Source organism: Paramacrobiotus metropolitanus, unplaced genomic scaffold (assembly GCF_019649055.1).
Source record: "Paramacrobiotus metropolitanus isolate TYO unplaced genomic scaffold, Prichtersi_v1.0 Parri_scaffold0000008, whole genome shotgun sequence".
Classification (NCBI taxonomy): Eukaryota; Metazoa; Tardigrada; class Eutardigrada; order Parachela; family Macrobiotidae; genus Paramacrobiotus; species Paramacrobiotus metropolitanus.
The window spans coordinates 1,382,881-1,399,086 of record NW_026570228.1 but is presented as its reverse complement, the minus strand read 5'-3'; the positions used below and the strand labels follow the sequence as shown (position 1 = coordinate 1,399,086).

The 16,206-nt window shown below is 48.4% G+C and overlaps 4 protein-coding genes across 4 annotated transcripts; 3 read left to right on the top strand and 1 right to left on the bottom strand.

The window, feature by feature from the left end:
* Positions 1 to 6: 6 nt before the first annotated feature.
* Positions 7 to 926, bottom strand: LOC129582591 (60S ribosomal protein L32-like). Its single transcript, XM_055474129.1, has 3 exons — positions 703 to 926; positions 449 to 601; positions 7 to 389 (listed from the first exon to the last, which is right to left on the bottom strand). The coding sequence occupies exons 1-3, from the start codon at positions 796 to 798 to the stop codon at positions 231 to 233; spliced, it is 408 nt and encodes a 135-aa protein (XP_055330104.1). The 5' UTR covers positions 799 to 926; the 3' UTR covers positions 7 to 230.
* A 179-nt stretch (positions 927 to 1,105) lies between these two features.
* On the top strand, positions 1,106 to 3,735 carry LOC129582739 (uncharacterized). The gene is made up of 4 exons (XM_055474346.1): positions 1,106 to 1,230; positions 1,546 to 2,276; positions 2,368 to 3,243; positions 3,332 to 3,735. The coding sequence occupies exons 2-4, from the start codon at positions 1,569 to 1,571 to the stop codon at positions 3,542 to 3,544; spliced, it is 1,797 nt and encodes a 598-aa protein (XP_055330321.1). The 5' UTR covers positions 1,106 to 1,230; positions 1,546 to 1,568; the 3' UTR covers positions 3,545 to 3,735.
* A 3,182-nt stretch (positions 3,736 to 6,917) lies between these two features.
* On the top strand, positions 6,918 to 9,897 carry LOC129582747 (uncharacterized). The gene is made up of 4 exons (XM_055474354.1): positions 6,918 to 7,061; positions 7,375 to 8,109; positions 8,201 to 9,076; positions 9,184 to 9,897. The coding sequence occupies exons 2-4, from the start codon at positions 7,966 to 7,968 to the stop codon at positions 9,313 to 9,315; spliced, it is 1,152 nt and encodes a 383-aa protein (XP_055330329.1). The 5' UTR covers positions 6,918 to 7,061; positions 7,375 to 7,965; the 3' UTR covers positions 9,316 to 9,897.
* Positions 9,898 to 12,441: 2,544 nt separating this feature from the next.
* LOC129582783 (uncharacterized) lies at positions 12,442 to 14,808 on the top strand. Its single transcript, XM_055474397.1, has 3 exons — positions 12,442 to 13,168; positions 13,342 to 14,202; positions 14,470 to 14,808. The coding sequence occupies exons 1-3, from the start codon at positions 12,521 to 12,523 to the stop codon at positions 14,641 to 14,643; spliced, it is 1,683 nt and encodes a 560-aa protein (XP_055330372.1). The 5' UTR covers positions 12,442 to 12,520; the 3' UTR covers positions 14,644 to 14,808.
* The last annotated feature ends 1,398 nt before the right edge of the window (positions 14,809 to 16,206 follow it).

The window sequence follows — 16,206 nt, the reverse complement described above, 5'->3', positions numbered from 1 at the left end:
TGAATCATCTTGGCTTTAACGGAAGTATCGGAGTTTACGTTAATATAGGAATTTACGGTACTTGTAGTTAACAATGAAAAGGGTTAACTAATCTGGCCGAAACTGATTTGGCAAACGTGGGCTGACAACTGAATAGAACAGCAGACAGAACGGTAGAACCCAAAGTGAAGACGCGGTTTTTTATAATATACGAAATCGATGGTAACTGAGCATAAAAGACAGTATGACAATTATTCATTCTCCTCCGCTCGTAACCGCGCATTAGCATTAGAAACTCGGATGCTCATCTGTTTAGCCCGGGCAACGATGACTTCGCACTTCCTGGCCGATGTTCCACTGGCAATCTCCGCGCAGTACCGCCGGTTGTTCATCATCAACACCTCCAAATCCTATCATAAACCCTAACTTGTTGATCTGGCATTGAGAAACAGCGTTGCGAGCGAACTACCTGAACATTGCGGACGAGGACCTTGCGGCAACCATTGGGAAGGACGTGTCGGGTCCGCTTGTCACCGCCATAACCGATCTTTGGCATGCAGTTGGTTCCCTTGTATCGGCGACGGACACGATTGTCAATACCATGGGGCTTTCTCCAGCCGGGCTATAACATCAGATTAATCAACCACAGATTCTCAAACAACAGGAACTACTCAAAACAGGACGGCGGGAACCATGATGAGCATGTCGCCATAGTTGCAATACCCGTAATTTTCCATAGCGATCACTCTGGTGGCGGAAAAACTTTTTGAAGCGCTTCTTAACAATATGGGTTTTATTTGAACTGGTTGGGTAAGCCATTTTAAGTCTTTTGGAAAAAGGTAACCTCTAGAGAACCCACGGGACTCCGCTCCAAAAAACTTTAACTGTGTAAACGGTTTACAATCCAGAGATCAATCAGCGAAAATTTAATAGAGACTCGATCAACAGTAAACCGTTTGATTTTGAAGATACAGTACGAGTACTCGTACTCGTACTGTAAATTACCGTATGTAAGCTCAGTGTAGTCGACGCACGGCGTAGCCACTTTGGGTGGTCGGTTACGTCAACAAGATGTACAGCGAAATTTCTATTTTACAGTACGCGCACTGAGCTGCGAGTTCATCGAGGAACCCGACCTACTCACAGTCTGACAGTCAGCAAAGACAACAAGTACTTATCTTTCTCCGTTTCTCGAATCTCGTGATCTGATATCCGGTATCTCCTGTTTTCGGATTTCCCAGTTTTTCTGAGGTGAGATAACTGATGCGTTGATAATATCGTCATTAGCGTGTAAAAACAGCGCTAACTTGTTGCACATGTTGGCGTGCTCGTTGTCTAGTGTGTGCTGTTCTCGACGGTATCTGGTAGATTCTTCCTGTAGATCCTTCTGTGTTACCACATTAAAACGAACTCTCATCTCTTTCCCTCTGCACCATAACGGTCTACATGATTGAACATAGGAATGTAGTGCATTTCTACGATCCTGTAAATCACTAGGAACCTAGGATCCTGTCTGCCTGTTTTACTGTAGCGTCTGCGTTTAATTGCATCATTATGCGTTGGCAGATAGTCCCCTAGCATCGTCAGCCATGTTTGTGGCACGGACCCGTGACATCAACGTAGTGGGCGACGGAAACGTCCTGCTGTTTGGCAGCGTGGTGGACGTGGCGGACAACGGACTGTACATTGATCTGCTGTGCCGAGATCGTCGACGCGAACTCATCCCGTTCAACAGGATCTTCCAGTCCAGACCCTTGAAATTCGAGGAATGGGGATATGCTGACGGCGTGAGGGGACTGATACCCATCGAAGTGCTTCGCCGTGAACATCCCGGTGGGGCGTGGCGCTGGTGGCCCGGGACCATGCTGAATCCGGCGCGGAGCCCCTCGTTTTCGTCGGGGTACTGCACAGTGGCTGTCGTCCAGGGGCGGGAGGACAGCGGCGCTACCTGGACGGATTTTGTACCCACGCACCGCCTTCGTTATCCTGTGTCAGCCAAATGGTTGACGGATCCGTTTGAGCAGCAGTCTACGTTATCGGATTCGGCGCACAGGGTGACACGTCTCTCTCCTATTAGACTGGGACGCTTCGTCAAGCGCAGTGTGCCGTTGCCGGCTGGGTGTCGTGCGACGCTGGCATCAAAACTCCTGAAAATGTTCAGGACGATGCAGGCTAATGAGCGACGGGTCTCCAAACATCTGGTCAGCATGGATGTCACGGATGAACAGTTGCATTTCATTGTGGACCTGCATGGTGACGTTGGGTTTCCGCTGCGGCAAGACGAAAACAAGGCTCAGGTACGATAACTAGGCAATGATTAACCAGTGATCATTAGTGTCCGTTTCTTTTCATCGGTTTCTGGCAAAATGTTTGTGCTGATTGTTACAGAAAATTGTTTTGGCTTTGCTCGCGGCCATGATGGATCGTCTTCCGAGAATCTTGCGTGCAGTGGAGGCTCCTGATGATTCCTTGCATATCTGCAGGACGGGGGATGAATCCTGCGCCCTGGGTATCGATGAGTGGGAGGAAGTGTTCGCCCATCTGGACACGCTGACACAGACAAAACTCCGTGGGGTGTGCCCGGCATGGAACGGTGTACTGGAGTTGCCTACCTTGACAACCAACGTTATTATCGAAACGGACGCTGCCAGTCGAGACTTGCCCGACCTGGAATACATTCTCACGGCGCCCCTCTTTAACTGCCTGCGTCCCTCCACCAAACGGGTTATCATTCACGATCGAGGCCAGTGCATCGAGAAGGGACGTTTGTTGATGGTGTTAGATTTTCTGCACTATCTGGCGCGAGTCCGCCCTGGGATCTCCCTGACGGCGCTGTATCTGGTTGGCGTAACGAAGTTTTCGGAATCCGTCCGCATTACCGGTTCTGTCTGCAAGGTGCACCGGTTCGACTGGAGTGTCTCGGGGGTGCCGCCTCGGTTCCCGCGCCATCTCCATACTTTGATCGCAGCGTGTCGCGGTTTGCCGTGTGCTGTCATCCATCTGGTGCGGTGCCGCATGGGCCTAGACTACGATCTGAACGAAGTGCTGCGGAGTTGGGGCGATCGTCGGTCGTATGTGCAGCTGTGCGTTGACTGGGTCAAGACGCGTCTGCCGCTGAACGGGGATGTGGCGTCCACGGTGTGGGATGCGGTGGAGGCGGCGCTGCCGGTGCCAGGCGACGCCGAGAAGCGATCGCTGTCGGAGTGGTTGACAAAGGTCGCTGCGGATGGGGACCAGGAGCTGGGTCGCAGGGCAGTCTGTAGAGTAAGCAAATCTGGTGAATGTTCTGAAGAGAAAATTATTAGAAACTACACTGTCTTTTTTATTCGAGCGCTGTTCTTTTCATTGGTAGCTGTTATGCGCGATACACACCGCGGATCCGCGTCCGTCATCGCATTACCGCGGGAAGAAATGGTGCACGGATGGACTGCAGGATCTGCGCTTGGAGAAACTGTCCCTCATTGCGCTGCACTTTCTTCTGACTCTGCGCAGCAATCATTCTGGATGGCATTCTGGATCCAGTGGATGCTCTGCGTGGTGGGGTTTATTACGTTTACAGATATAATAATAGCTGGTTTTGGCTGTGGCGATTATCTTGTACTGTAGTTGCTAGTATTTAATCAATGTCTTGCAGTAAAAATTTTTTAATAGTGTTTGTCTCATGGGCGAATCAGGTAATTGCAGCCCACTTGTGTTTTGACAGTTGTTTCGCTAACGCGTCAGTGTGGCTGCGTTGCATAAGAAATTAAACGTCACCGTCCCACAATGTATGGAAGTTGACAATTTAATCGAAACTGCTGTTATTCATATTACGGTCCACAATGCTCGAAAGTCAAAATTCACATTAATTTTAGTTCAGGTAAAGCTGAAAAAACAGCCGTGCCCTGCGATTACAGAGTACGTACGTCGTAATTTATGAACCGACTGAAGACTTCCTAGTTAATCATTAATCATAAAAGCTCTTACACGAATGGAGTGAAGAGAACGTAAATGAAAATATCGGAGATTTTATCAAACTGGATAAAACAGCAGAACTATACGAAAAATTAAACCCGTGGAGTCTGCCTAGCTTTAAAATTTATGAAGAAAACTCGGGCTTATTCGTGTTGATAAGTTGAAAAGAAAACATTGCCTCTAATGTTCAGTATAGCCAACAAGTTAAAGCTAAACCAGTCGGCAATCTGCATCAAAATGTCTACACTTTCACTCCTCGCCGTCGTCGGGATCGACGTAATCACTGTTGTACCGGCTGCTTGATTCGCTGGATGGCTCAACTGGTGCGTCGCCATGCAGAGACCAGTCTTGTATGCAGCGCCATAACGCGTACAGGCACATTCGGTTCAGTTTGGCTGCGTCCACTTTGTTCATACTGTCCAGTGTCTAAATGTGACTTCGATACTCTGCGGAGGGACGCGGATCGCAGGATTGATAGTTTTCCAGAATCTGCACAAATATACAGGAAATTAAATTTGGTATCATATGTGCCTTGTATCACGCTCAAACAAAATAATACATCTTAAAATCCATAACAACTAAGGGCTTGGGTGTTCGCGAAAATTGAACTGTTCGTCAGGTGCACGGCGTTCGTGTCTGCACTCAACAGTGTCAAAAACTCCTTCAGGCCAGCCGGAACCGCGTGCCACATTCACAATCAACATTACACCCATAACTTGATATAATTTTAAATTTCCAAGACGTACTCTAGAATTTGCAATTACCTAGCTGATGGCTTAAACCAATTTCACTGCAGAACAACCGTTAATGTTGTGAGTTTTATCACCCAAAACTTGATGGAAGTCGTTGCATAATGCATTCTCAACTTTTCAAAGTTTATGGAAACTTATGCAGAATGTTTTTAACCGATGCGAGATGTCATCATATCAGCACACAGCGATGCGCCGATGCCAATGTTGTACCATTTTCACTGTTTTGGCCTTCGCTCTCCTATCGATCCGATGGTCAAACACTGCGCAATGTGCTCTACATCCATCGGAGGCCCTCTACAACGCAGATGCTGTTCCAGCATGTCCACAGTGTGCGCCTGATCGATCTGTCCCCGGATAAAGACGGCCACGGGAATGTGGAACTCCATCAAGGGCGCGCGTTTCTTGTCCAACAGAGCCAGCACATAATTCTTCAAAATCACACGCTTACAGCATGATACGAGTTCAGACAGATGCGAGAAGACGTCAACAGAGAGCCGTGCCCATGGACGATCGAATGCGATCTTGATCGAGCGCTGGTCCATAATGAGACGGTCAAGGCGCAGGTCAACAGCGTCCAAGAACTTCTTAAAACCAACAGCTTCATGGGCAACGCGCAGGTTCCATCGATACACGGAGGGCGTATGGCATCGCGAATGCAGACAGTGCGGGTGGCCGACGTAATGCACTTGCCAATGCCGGCGTACAGCAGATACTTGCCATTCCCCAGCGCCCCGGCTGATTCGCTGGGATTCTGGCGAGCGACACGCACAACGGAGCACACCTCCGCCGACGTGAGCATCGACTCCCACAGTTGATAGGTGCGGCGGCAGCGCTGTTGATCGACAGTGTCGAGTGCGAGGAAGACCTCCTGTAGCACATTCAGCGACAACGGCAAACCGCATTCGTCGACAGTGAGCGGATGTTTCCGCTTCGGCTCCGCATCCCACTCTTCGCTTTGCTGGATCAGTTTCTCGAGCGCTTCGCTCTACGTGAACTCCTTTCTCTGGCTTTCGAACTCAACGGCCTACGGTAAGAGATTCCGCAAGCCCATTACGAAAAATTTAAGACAAATTAAAATATTTTTTAAAATGTCTATCAAATTAAAATTAATTAATTTAAATTTCAAACGAATTAAAATTAATTCAAGTTAAACTGATGTTTAAGAAAAGAAACTTACAATTATTATTAATGTTTTAAATTGTAATTTAAATTAAAAATAATTAAAATAAACTAGAAAATCAAAAATAATTTGAATTCACTACTTGGAAACGACTTACCACATCGTCCCTCAACGGCGACTCCGGCCGCCGTCGGACCATCAAACAGTGCATCTCCTGGTTGAAAACCGTGACAAACCGCAGCTACAAATTGAGTTCCATTTTATGGAGCAGAATCCAATAAACGTTAGGCACGCTGCACGTGTGCATGACAAAGTGGCCCGTTGCAATGGGTTCCGGCTTAACCGCTTCTCTCACACAGTCGCGAATCTGTGACCAGAGAAGCAGTTCGCGACGAGCCTGTCCGTCCGCCATCACCTCAACCAGCGCCGTATGCTGTAGATGTTTGAACCGTCATCAGCGTTTTCGCGGGAAACCATTTCCAAGAGCAATCCGCACTGTCGTGCAGCAGCACCTCCACCTCGTCCCCCACGTGCACACCAGCGCATCGCTGTCTGGAACAGTCCCAGATCTTCCCGTATTCTACCAGAACTGCCCGCTGTGGCGGGCATCCGAAATCCACAATCAGACGCGGCGGAGTGCCGTCGTTCCCTGGTTTTTCTTCCAGGCCGACGACGCAGCCATGCTGCAGCTGGCCATCAATCTCCACATCCACAGAGTTGCACGCGTCCAGAGATCGTTCAGCATTCTTAAATTTTATCGTACAAGAATATACGTCAACAAGCTGTTTGCAATGAATAACGGAAAGAAGGTACCTAATATATCCGTACCACTGACAAACAACTAGTAAACTGTAAAACAGAGAAAAATTAAGCAGCTGACCGAAATTGGAAACCCAGCCACATGACAATACTGCAAAACTACTGAGTTTGGCAAAAGTGCTGTCAAGCCGTGATCTGCAGGAAAAAATAAGAAGCTGGCTGGCATCGGCTTAACGTAACCGCTTTGAAAGGGCGTACTTTCATTACAACAGAGCAAGCCTCATTTTCACTTTGCGTAGCCGGTTACGTCAAAAAGAACGGCTGCGTAGTGCGTGCCTTGCCTAAGTTGCGTTGCGTTCTGATTTCATAGTGCAATTCCACATCCAGACAGCGAGCTCCTCACAGTCTGACAGTCAGCCAAGACAACAAGCACTTATCTCGTAATGTGAAGGTTTCACACTGTATCTCCTGTTCCCAGATTTCCCAGTTTTTCTGAGGTGAGATTACTAGTGCGCTGATAACATCGTCATTATCGTGTAAGAACAGTGCTAACTTGTTGCACTGCTAGCGTGCTCGTTGTCGAGAGTGTGCAGTTTTCGGTGTTTTTTGGTAGACCGGGGCCTAGACCCTTACTGTAGAATCTGCTGTTTTGCCACCTTAAAAGTTAATACTCTTTTCCTAGGCACCATAACGGTCTGCTAGATTTATCATAAGAATGTAGTACATTCCTACGATCCTATGAATCTAGGAGCCCGTCTGCTTGTTTTTACTGTAGCGTCTGCATTTAATTTGCATCATTGTGCTTGGCAGACAGTGCCCCAGCTTCGTCAACCATGTTTGCGACACGGACCCGAGACATCAATGTAGTGGGCGACGGAAACGTTCTGCTGTTCGGCCGCGTGGTGGATGTGGCGAAGAACGGGCTCTACATCGATCTAAAGTGCCCCGGCCGTCGACGCGAACTCGTCCCTTTCGAGCGCCTCTTTCTGTCCCGGCCCATGCACTTCGACGACTGGGAGTATGGTACCAACATGAGGCGGCGCTCATGGGAGACGATCGCCGTCGAAGTGCTCCGGCGGGAGTATCCCGGTGGGCGTGGCGCTGGTGGCCCGGGACCTTGCTGAATGCGGCGCCGACCTCATCGTTTTGGTCTGACCACCCTCCAGCGGGGGTCGTTCAGGGACAGGAGGACAGCGGCGCCACCTGGACGGACCTGGTCCCCAGGCACCGCCTTCGTTGCCGGTGCCAGCAGACTGGTGGACGGATCACTTTGCGGGGGGATATACGTTGGCGACGCACACTGTGACACGTCTTTGGCCTATTGAACCGGGACGCTTTGTCAAGCGCAGTGTACCGTTGCCGGCTGGGTGTCGTGCGACGCTGGCATCAAAACTCCTGAAAATGTTCAGGACGATGCAGGCTAAAGAGCGACGGGTCTCCAAACAGCTGATCAGTATCGATGTCGCGGATGAACAGTTGCACTTCATTGTGAACCTGCATGGTGACGTTGGGTTTCCGCTGCGGCAAGACGAAGACAAGGCTCAGGTACGATAACTAGGCAATGATTAACCAGTGATCGTTAGTGTCCGTTTCTTTTCATCGGTTTCTGGCAAAATGTTTGTGCTGATCGTTACAGAAAATTGTTTTGGCTTTGCTTGCGGCCATGATTGATCGTCTTCCGAGAATCTTGCGTGCAGTGGAGGCTCCTGATGATTCCTTGCATATCTGCGGGACGGGGGATGAACCCTGCGCCCTGGGTATCGATGAGTGGCAGGCAGTGTTCGCCCATCTGGACACGATGACACAGACAAAACTCCGTGGGGTGTGCCCGGCATGGAACGGTGTACTGGAGTTGCCTACCTTGACGGGCAACATCTTCATCGAGACGGACGCGGCCAGTCGACATTTGCCTGATCTGCAATACATTCTCACGGCGCCGCTCTTCAACTGCCTGCGCTCTGCCACCAAACATATTATCCTTCACGATCGCGGCCAATGCGTCACCTTGGCGGATTTGGACGGCCTGTTGAGCTTGCTTCGCTACGTATCGCGAATCTATTCCGGGATCCGTCTGACGGCGCTGTATGCGGTCGGCGTCACCCAGTTGTCGAAATACGTCTCAGTGACCAGTGCATGGTGCGGCGTACACCTTCCCGGCTTCGTTCCCGTGGCGGCGCCCTTCTTCAGAGACCACCTCGATGCTCTGATCGCACCTTGCCGCGATCTGCCGTGTGCTACCATTCATCTGGTGCGATGTCAGATGCGTCTCACGTACCGTCTCACGGACCTGAAAGGGTTTCGGAAAGCTCATGGGCAGTGGAATTTGAACTTGTCTGTTGATTTCGTCAAGACGCGGCTGCCGCTGACCGGGGATGTGGCGTCCACGCTGTGGGATGCGGTGGAAGCGGCGTTGCCGGCGCCCGGCGACGATGAGATGCGAGTGCTGGCGGAGTGGCTGAAAACGATCACTGCGGACGGGAGGCAGAAACGGTATCGCATTGCAGTCTGCCGGGTAAGCGAATCTGCCGAATTTTCTAATGCAGCAGTTATCAGTAAGCCATTTGGGAAATGCACTGCTTTCAGAGTTCTGATTTATTTTTTATTCTTTTTTTTCGATAGCTGTTATGCGCGACACAGACCGCAGATCCGCGCCCGTCCGCGCAGTACCGCGGGAAGAAATGGTGCACGGGTGGATTGCAGGACCAAAAATTTGCAGCCCCCTGGGGGGGGGGCGCGAAGCGCCCCCCCTAGAGGGGCGTCCATCATTGATTTTCCACTATTTCAGTCCCTGCTGGAGCCTGGCGTGCAAATTCTGGTTGTTGAATGAGCGCAGTTCTCCGTTCCCGATTTTGACTTGTATAACTGTATTGCTAATTCTGACTGGTATATAAGACCAGACTGGTAATATTTTTCCTTTTCACCATAACTGTTTTGATTCCTGCATCCTCTGTGTCTGTAGGCATGCCTCTGTCTGTCTCATTGTAGCGTCTGTCTTTAATCGCATCCCTGTGCACTGGCAGACGCCAGACGGTTCCCCAGAGTTCCATCGTCAGCTATGTTTGTGGAACGGACCCGTGACATCAACGTAGTGGGCGATAACAACGTCCTGCTGTACGGCCGCGTGGTGGACGTGGCGAACAACGGGCTCTACATCGGGCAATATCGCAATATACGGATATGGTCAGATTTGCATAAAATGGACTGATTTTGACTGTTTCTTACTCAGAATTTTTTTCTGAATCAAATAAGCCGGGACAGGAACGGATCCGAAGTCACGTGACTGAGCTACGGGCTAATTTGCATATTAGGTGCTTTGTTATAGTTTTTGTATGGAATACCTTTGATAAGCACACGTTTTATAGTTAATTTTGTTCAGAAAAAAATTCTGAATCGAATGATATGTGAATCACGTGGATGCGAGATCACTTGACTAAGTTATGAATTTAATAGCGATTTATTCAATCATTTTCTGGATTTTAGGAGTTTAATACTTCATTCCTGCTGTTGACGTCATATGTAAGTCATAAATGACACGGTCGACTCAGAAATTTTTTTCAGTCGTAAAGGTCAAGCTAGGTCTCAAAGGTCAATACCGAAAATAGTTACGATTAAATTATAGTTACTTACGCGGTAATGTTATTACTTAGCCAACTATTTTCTCGCAAGATATTTCAGGTTTCTCAAACTGTTTGTTTGTTCGCACTTCACAGCTAGGTGATTCGCTTCTTTAATCGAGACATATGGGCTGGTTACAGCCAACAGCCCTTACTCCTTTCCTTAAACGAGATATCAACCGGTTACCGCCCACAGTAATGTTTCTCCTTTCTTTAAACAAGACAGAAGAAGTAGCAACCCACAGCGTTGTTACTCCTTTCTTTAAACAATACAGAACTAGTAACACCCCACAGCAGTGTTACTCCTTTCTTTAAACAAGACAGAACTAGTAACACCCCACAGCAGTGTTACTCCTTTCGTTAAACGAGACAGAAGAAGTAAAAATTCACGGCAATGTTACTCCCTTCTTTAACAAGACAGAAGTTGCATCACCCCACAGCAATGCTACATTCTTCGTTAAACGAGACAGAAGAATTAACAACTCACAATAGTGTTACTCCTTTCTTTAGACAAGACAGAACTAGTAACACCCCACAGCAGTGTTACTCCTTTCATTAAACGAGACAGAATAAGTAACAACTCACAGCAGTGTTACTCGTATCTTTAAACAAGACAGAACTAGTAACACCCCACAGCAATGCTACATTCTTCGTTAAACGAGACAGAAGAATTAACAACTCACAATAGTGTTACTCCTTTCTTTAGACAAGACAGAACTAGTAACACCCCACAGCAGTGTTACTCCTTTCATTAAACGAGACAGAATAAGTAACAACTCACAGCAGTGTTACTCGTATCTTTAAACAAGACAGAGCTAGTAACACCCCACAGCAATGCTACATTCTTCGTTAAACGAGACAGAAGAATTAACAACTCACAATAGTGTTACTCCTTTCTTTAGACAAGACAGAACTAGTAACACCCCAAAGCAGTGTTACTCCTTTCTTTAAACAAGACAGAACTAGTAACACCCCACAGCAGTGTTACTCCTTTCATTAAACGAGACAGAAGAAGTAAAAATTCACGGCAATGTTACTCCCTTCTTTAACAAGACAGAAGTAGCATCACCCCCCAGCAGTGTTACTCCTTTCATTAAACGAGACAGAACTAGTAACACCCCACAGCAATGCTACATCCTTCGTTAAACGAGACAGAAGAATTAACAACTCACGATAGTGTTACTCCTTTCTTTAGACAAGACAGAACTAGTAACACCCCAAAGCAGTGTTACTCCTTTCATTAAACGAGACAGAAGAAGTAACAACTCACAGCAGTGTTACTCGTATCTTTAAACAAGACAGAGCTAGTAACACCCCACAGCAATGCTACATTCTTCGTTAAACGAGACAGAAGAATTAACAACTCACAATAGTGATACTCCTTTCTTTAGACAAGACAGAACTAGTAACACCCCACAGCAGTGCTACTCCTTTCATTAAACGAGACAGAAACAGTAACAACTCACAGCAATGTTTGAGCACAGATGCTAGCTTATTTTTCACTTTCTCCAGGTAATTTCTTAGTTTTTATTGCATTCTTATTTGGTTTCTTTCTGGTTTCTGATGGTAGTTACTGGTTTTTGAAGTTCTTAGGGTCTCTTTCTTAGGTAACACCGTAACGCAATATGCTGTTTTATATTAGCAGTGGTTTCCTTGGTTCTTAGAGTCCTTTCTCGGGAAACCAGGTTACTGTTTCTTAGAGTTCTTGCTCGGGATACCAAGTTACTGTTTCGTGGAAACCAAGTTACTGTTTCGTGGAAACCAAGTTACAGTTGCTAGCGGGAGTTTCTTAGGTTTTTCTTAGGTAACTCAGTTTACTGGTTACGCTTCTTACGATTTATTTTGGCGGTGGTTTTTCAGGTTTCTGACTTTTTTAGGATTCTTCAGTTTGTTTGGTTTCTAGGTCCCATGCACCGGAAATTGCTAGAAGTGAATAACTTGCTATTACAAGCCGTACTGAGCCATGACCTTTGGATGACCCTATCGTGCTAAAAGGTCACGAGCTTTCGACTTAAAAAATTCAGTCTTCGTGACGTCATACGAACCTTCTGTCAAAACCACCACAATAACAAATTGCCCATAACAGGCAAAAAATGCATAAGTTGGTCACGTGACTTTACATCCGCATGAGTTATATATCATTCGACTCGGAAATTTTTTCTGAGCCAAACAAGCTATAAAATGACCACTTTTGCTTGAAAGTTCCTGAAAAAGTTATAGCAAGGCACCTTTATGCAAATTAGCTTGGAGCTCAGTCACGTGACTTCAGAACCATTGTTGTCCCGGTCCATTCGATTCAGAAAAAAATTCTGAGTAGGAAACATAAAGGATCAGTCCATTTTATGCAAATCTGGCCATATCCATATATTGCGATTTTACCCTACATCGATCTGCTGTGCCGCGGCCGTCGACGCGAACTCATCCCGTTCAACCGTCTATCCCTATCCGAGCCGCGACGTTTCACAGAACGGGATTATGCAATCGTTTCGACGTTGGAGCCATGGGTGACACTTCCCGTGGAAGTGCTGCGCCGTCAATATCCCGGTGGGGCGTGGCGGTGGTGGCCCGGGGAACTGGTGAAACTGACAGGGACGGGACCATCCTTTCCGTGTGAATACTACACGGTGGCTGTCGTCAAGGGGCAGGAGGACAGCGGGGCAATCTGGGCGGACATCGTCCCCAAGCACCGTCTCCGTTATCCGGTGCTAGAGGACTCGTGCCCGGATGTCCCACGGGTGTCGGCGATGACGCGTCTGCTGCCAATTGGACCCTATCGCTTTGTCAAGCGCAGCATGCCGCTGCCGGGCGCATGTCGTGCAGCGTCAGCAGGACAGGTGACGGAGGTGATACGGGCAGTGCAGACAAAACACCAACGGACGCGCAAAGGGCAGGTAGCCTGTGTCGATGTCGCGGATGATCAGGCGCATTTCATAGTGGAGCTGGACGGTGACGCTGAATTTCCGCAGCGGCAAGCGGATGATATTGCGCAGGTAAATCGGTATTTGTTGCACATTCGTAGGGATACTTATCCGAGGGTGTCCTAAATAGTCTTTCGTCCATAATTCCTCCATCATATTCCTTCAGTCAAAATAACCACATTTCACTGTATTAATTCGAGTCTGTCGCTTGTTGTTGGCTTTTGGTGAGTTGTTGATTGTTACAGAAAATTGTTGCGTCTTTGCATAAGGCGCTGATTGGTCGTCTCCCGAGCATCCTGCGCGCGGTGAAGGCTCCCGTTGAACATTTGCGTATCTCTGGGACATCGGATGACTCGCGTGCCCTGGGCGTGGACGAATGGCAGGAAGTGTTCGCCCATCTGGACACGCTGACACAGACCAGACTGCGCGCTGTATGTCCAGCCTGGGACGCTATCCTGGACACTCCGCTTCTGACGGCCAACATCATCATCCAGACCGTGGGTGGCGAGCGTCTACCTGGTCTTCAATACACTCTCACAGCGCCCATCTTCAAATGCCTGCACTCCTTCACCAAGCGCGTTATCATCCATGACCGCCAACACATCATCCGAATGGCGGAATTTCTGACTATGCTGGACATGCTTCACTTCGTGGCACGGACCCGTCCCGAGATCCGACTAAGAGCGCTGTACACGGTGGGCGTTACGAAATTGACCTCAGAACCGGATCTCGACCGTGACATCATGGAACCGGAGGCCTGCGACGTGCACAATCCCGACAACGGGTATTTTGAGGGTCACCTGGAGGGTTTAATCGCAACATGCCGCGGTCTACCGTGTAGCGCCATGCATCTGGTGGGGTGCCGGGTGCGACTGCGCTACGATCTGTCGGGACTGTTACAGAAATGGGATGCGTTTCTACTCCTGGATGTCGACATGGCCAGGACGCGTCTGCTGCTAAACGGGGATGTGGCATCCACGGTGTGGAACGCGGTGGAAGCGGCGCTGCCGGCCCCCAGCGGGGACGAGATTCGGACACTGTCAGATTGGTTGGCGACCATCGCGCGGGAGGAGAACCAAGAGCTGAATCGCACGGCCGTCTGTAAAGTAAGAGAATCTTCTGAAATTCATCTGACTGGAATTGTTAGGTGATCGTTAGGAAAGAGCAGTGTGGCGTATTGGGAAATAGGTTTTTCTTTTCTTTAGCTCGTACAAGAGTCTCTTGACAATCTGTATAAGTATCTAATATTCGTAGATACCGTTGTCGAACAGAGTACAGATATACCTAACAATAGGAAGGCTCGATTACATGCAGTCTTTTCGAAGTACTACTCCGTTTTCCATTCCCCATCAGACTTATTCTTTATTTGGTAGGTGTTGTGCACGACGCATACCGCGGATCCGCGTCCGTCATTGCAGTACCGTGGGAAGAAATGGTGCGCGGATGGACTGCAGGATCTGCGTCTGGAGAAGCTGTCTCGCACTACACTGCGCTTTCTGCTACTCCTGCACAGCTGCCTTGCTAAATCTGATGAATGGGCCGATTAACTTGTTCAGCAGTGTCGGTGTCTTGCGATTATTTTTGGTTTTGTCACTTTTCTAAGGTTTGCTGGGTTTTTCTTGCTCCTACGGGCATTCGAGTTTCGCGGCCCGGTGTTGTGCTGCCTTTTGCAGAGCTTCGTGGTTGTAATTTCAACGAAAAGAATTCTAATAGCGTGGTTGGAGATCATCATTAAAAAGGGTCGCCTAATCACAATGTACGTAAGGAATTAACGTGCTAGTTTTTCTCGTAATATTCTGATTCTATCCTGGTACAAATGGTGCAGAAGCCGTGTGATGACCTCATTAACCGTAAGTACTGTACATGCGAAATTTCTGATTTTGTAAGTGTTTTACTCACTTTAACACTAGATTGCACTCAGAATTTCCACGCGATTGAAATTCCAATTTAGAAAGTTTCTCGAAGAAATCTTATAATCGCTCAACTCGTTATCGGTCTGTTAATCGATCCAATTAATAAAATTCGCAAATTTTGCAAACTGGAAATGTTTTAATCGGTAGTGATCAAGAAAATTCACTAGGAAGCTGCTTAAAATCAGCCAGCAGTAGCGTTCTCTGAGTAGAGTCACTTTCCGTGACTCGATAAAACTTTTATACGCTGATATGCAGTACTGTACACTTAATAATAACTGGATAGTGCCTCCTACAAGTACTTTAGATGCTACTGGTATCATAACACCATTTCATCTTTTTTCCACAACTGTCGAGATTCTTTCGCGTTTCAGGCAGCATACTCACAAATCTCAGTGATCCGTTATTTAGACATAAGTTACATAACTAAAGGTTGAATTAATTGATACACTGGGTGAAATCATTAGCGTGCCTGCATTTCGATTAAATTGCGTACACCGAAGGTTCCCCACCGCTCCATCGTCAGCCATGTTTGTTGTACGGACCCGTGACATCAACGTAGTCAACGACGGTAACGTCGTGCTGTATGGCCGCGTAGTGGACGTGGCCGACAACGGGCTCTATATCGATCTGCTGTGTCCAGATCGGCGACGCGAATTTGCCCCATTCAACAGTGTCTTTCTATCCAGATCCATGCAATCCGAGGACTGGGAATATGATAACATTTGGAGGGAGCAGCCTTGCGAGACAGTCCCCATGGACGTGCTGCGCCGTCAGTATCCCGGCGGGGTGTGGCGCTGGTGGCCCGGGAACATGCTGAATCCGGCGCCGCACTCATTGGTTTGGATGGTTTACGCCACGGTGGCTTTCGTCCAAGGACAGGACGACAGCGGCGCCACCTGGACGGACATTGTCCCAAAGCACCGCCTCCGTTATCCTGTTCCGGCTGACTGGTGGACGGAGCGAGCTGACAGGACTCAGAGAAGGGGCTTGTGACGGATCTGCTGCCTGTTGCACGGGGACGCTTTGTCAAGCGTAGTATGCCGTTGCCGGCCCACTGTCGCGCTGCGTCAGCAGCACAAGTGGTGCGGGTGATCAAAGAGCTGCCGGCTAAACAGCAACGGGCCTCTAAAGGACAGGTTGTTCACGTCGATGTCGCGGATGGTCAAGTGCATTTCATCGTGGAGCTGAACGGTGACG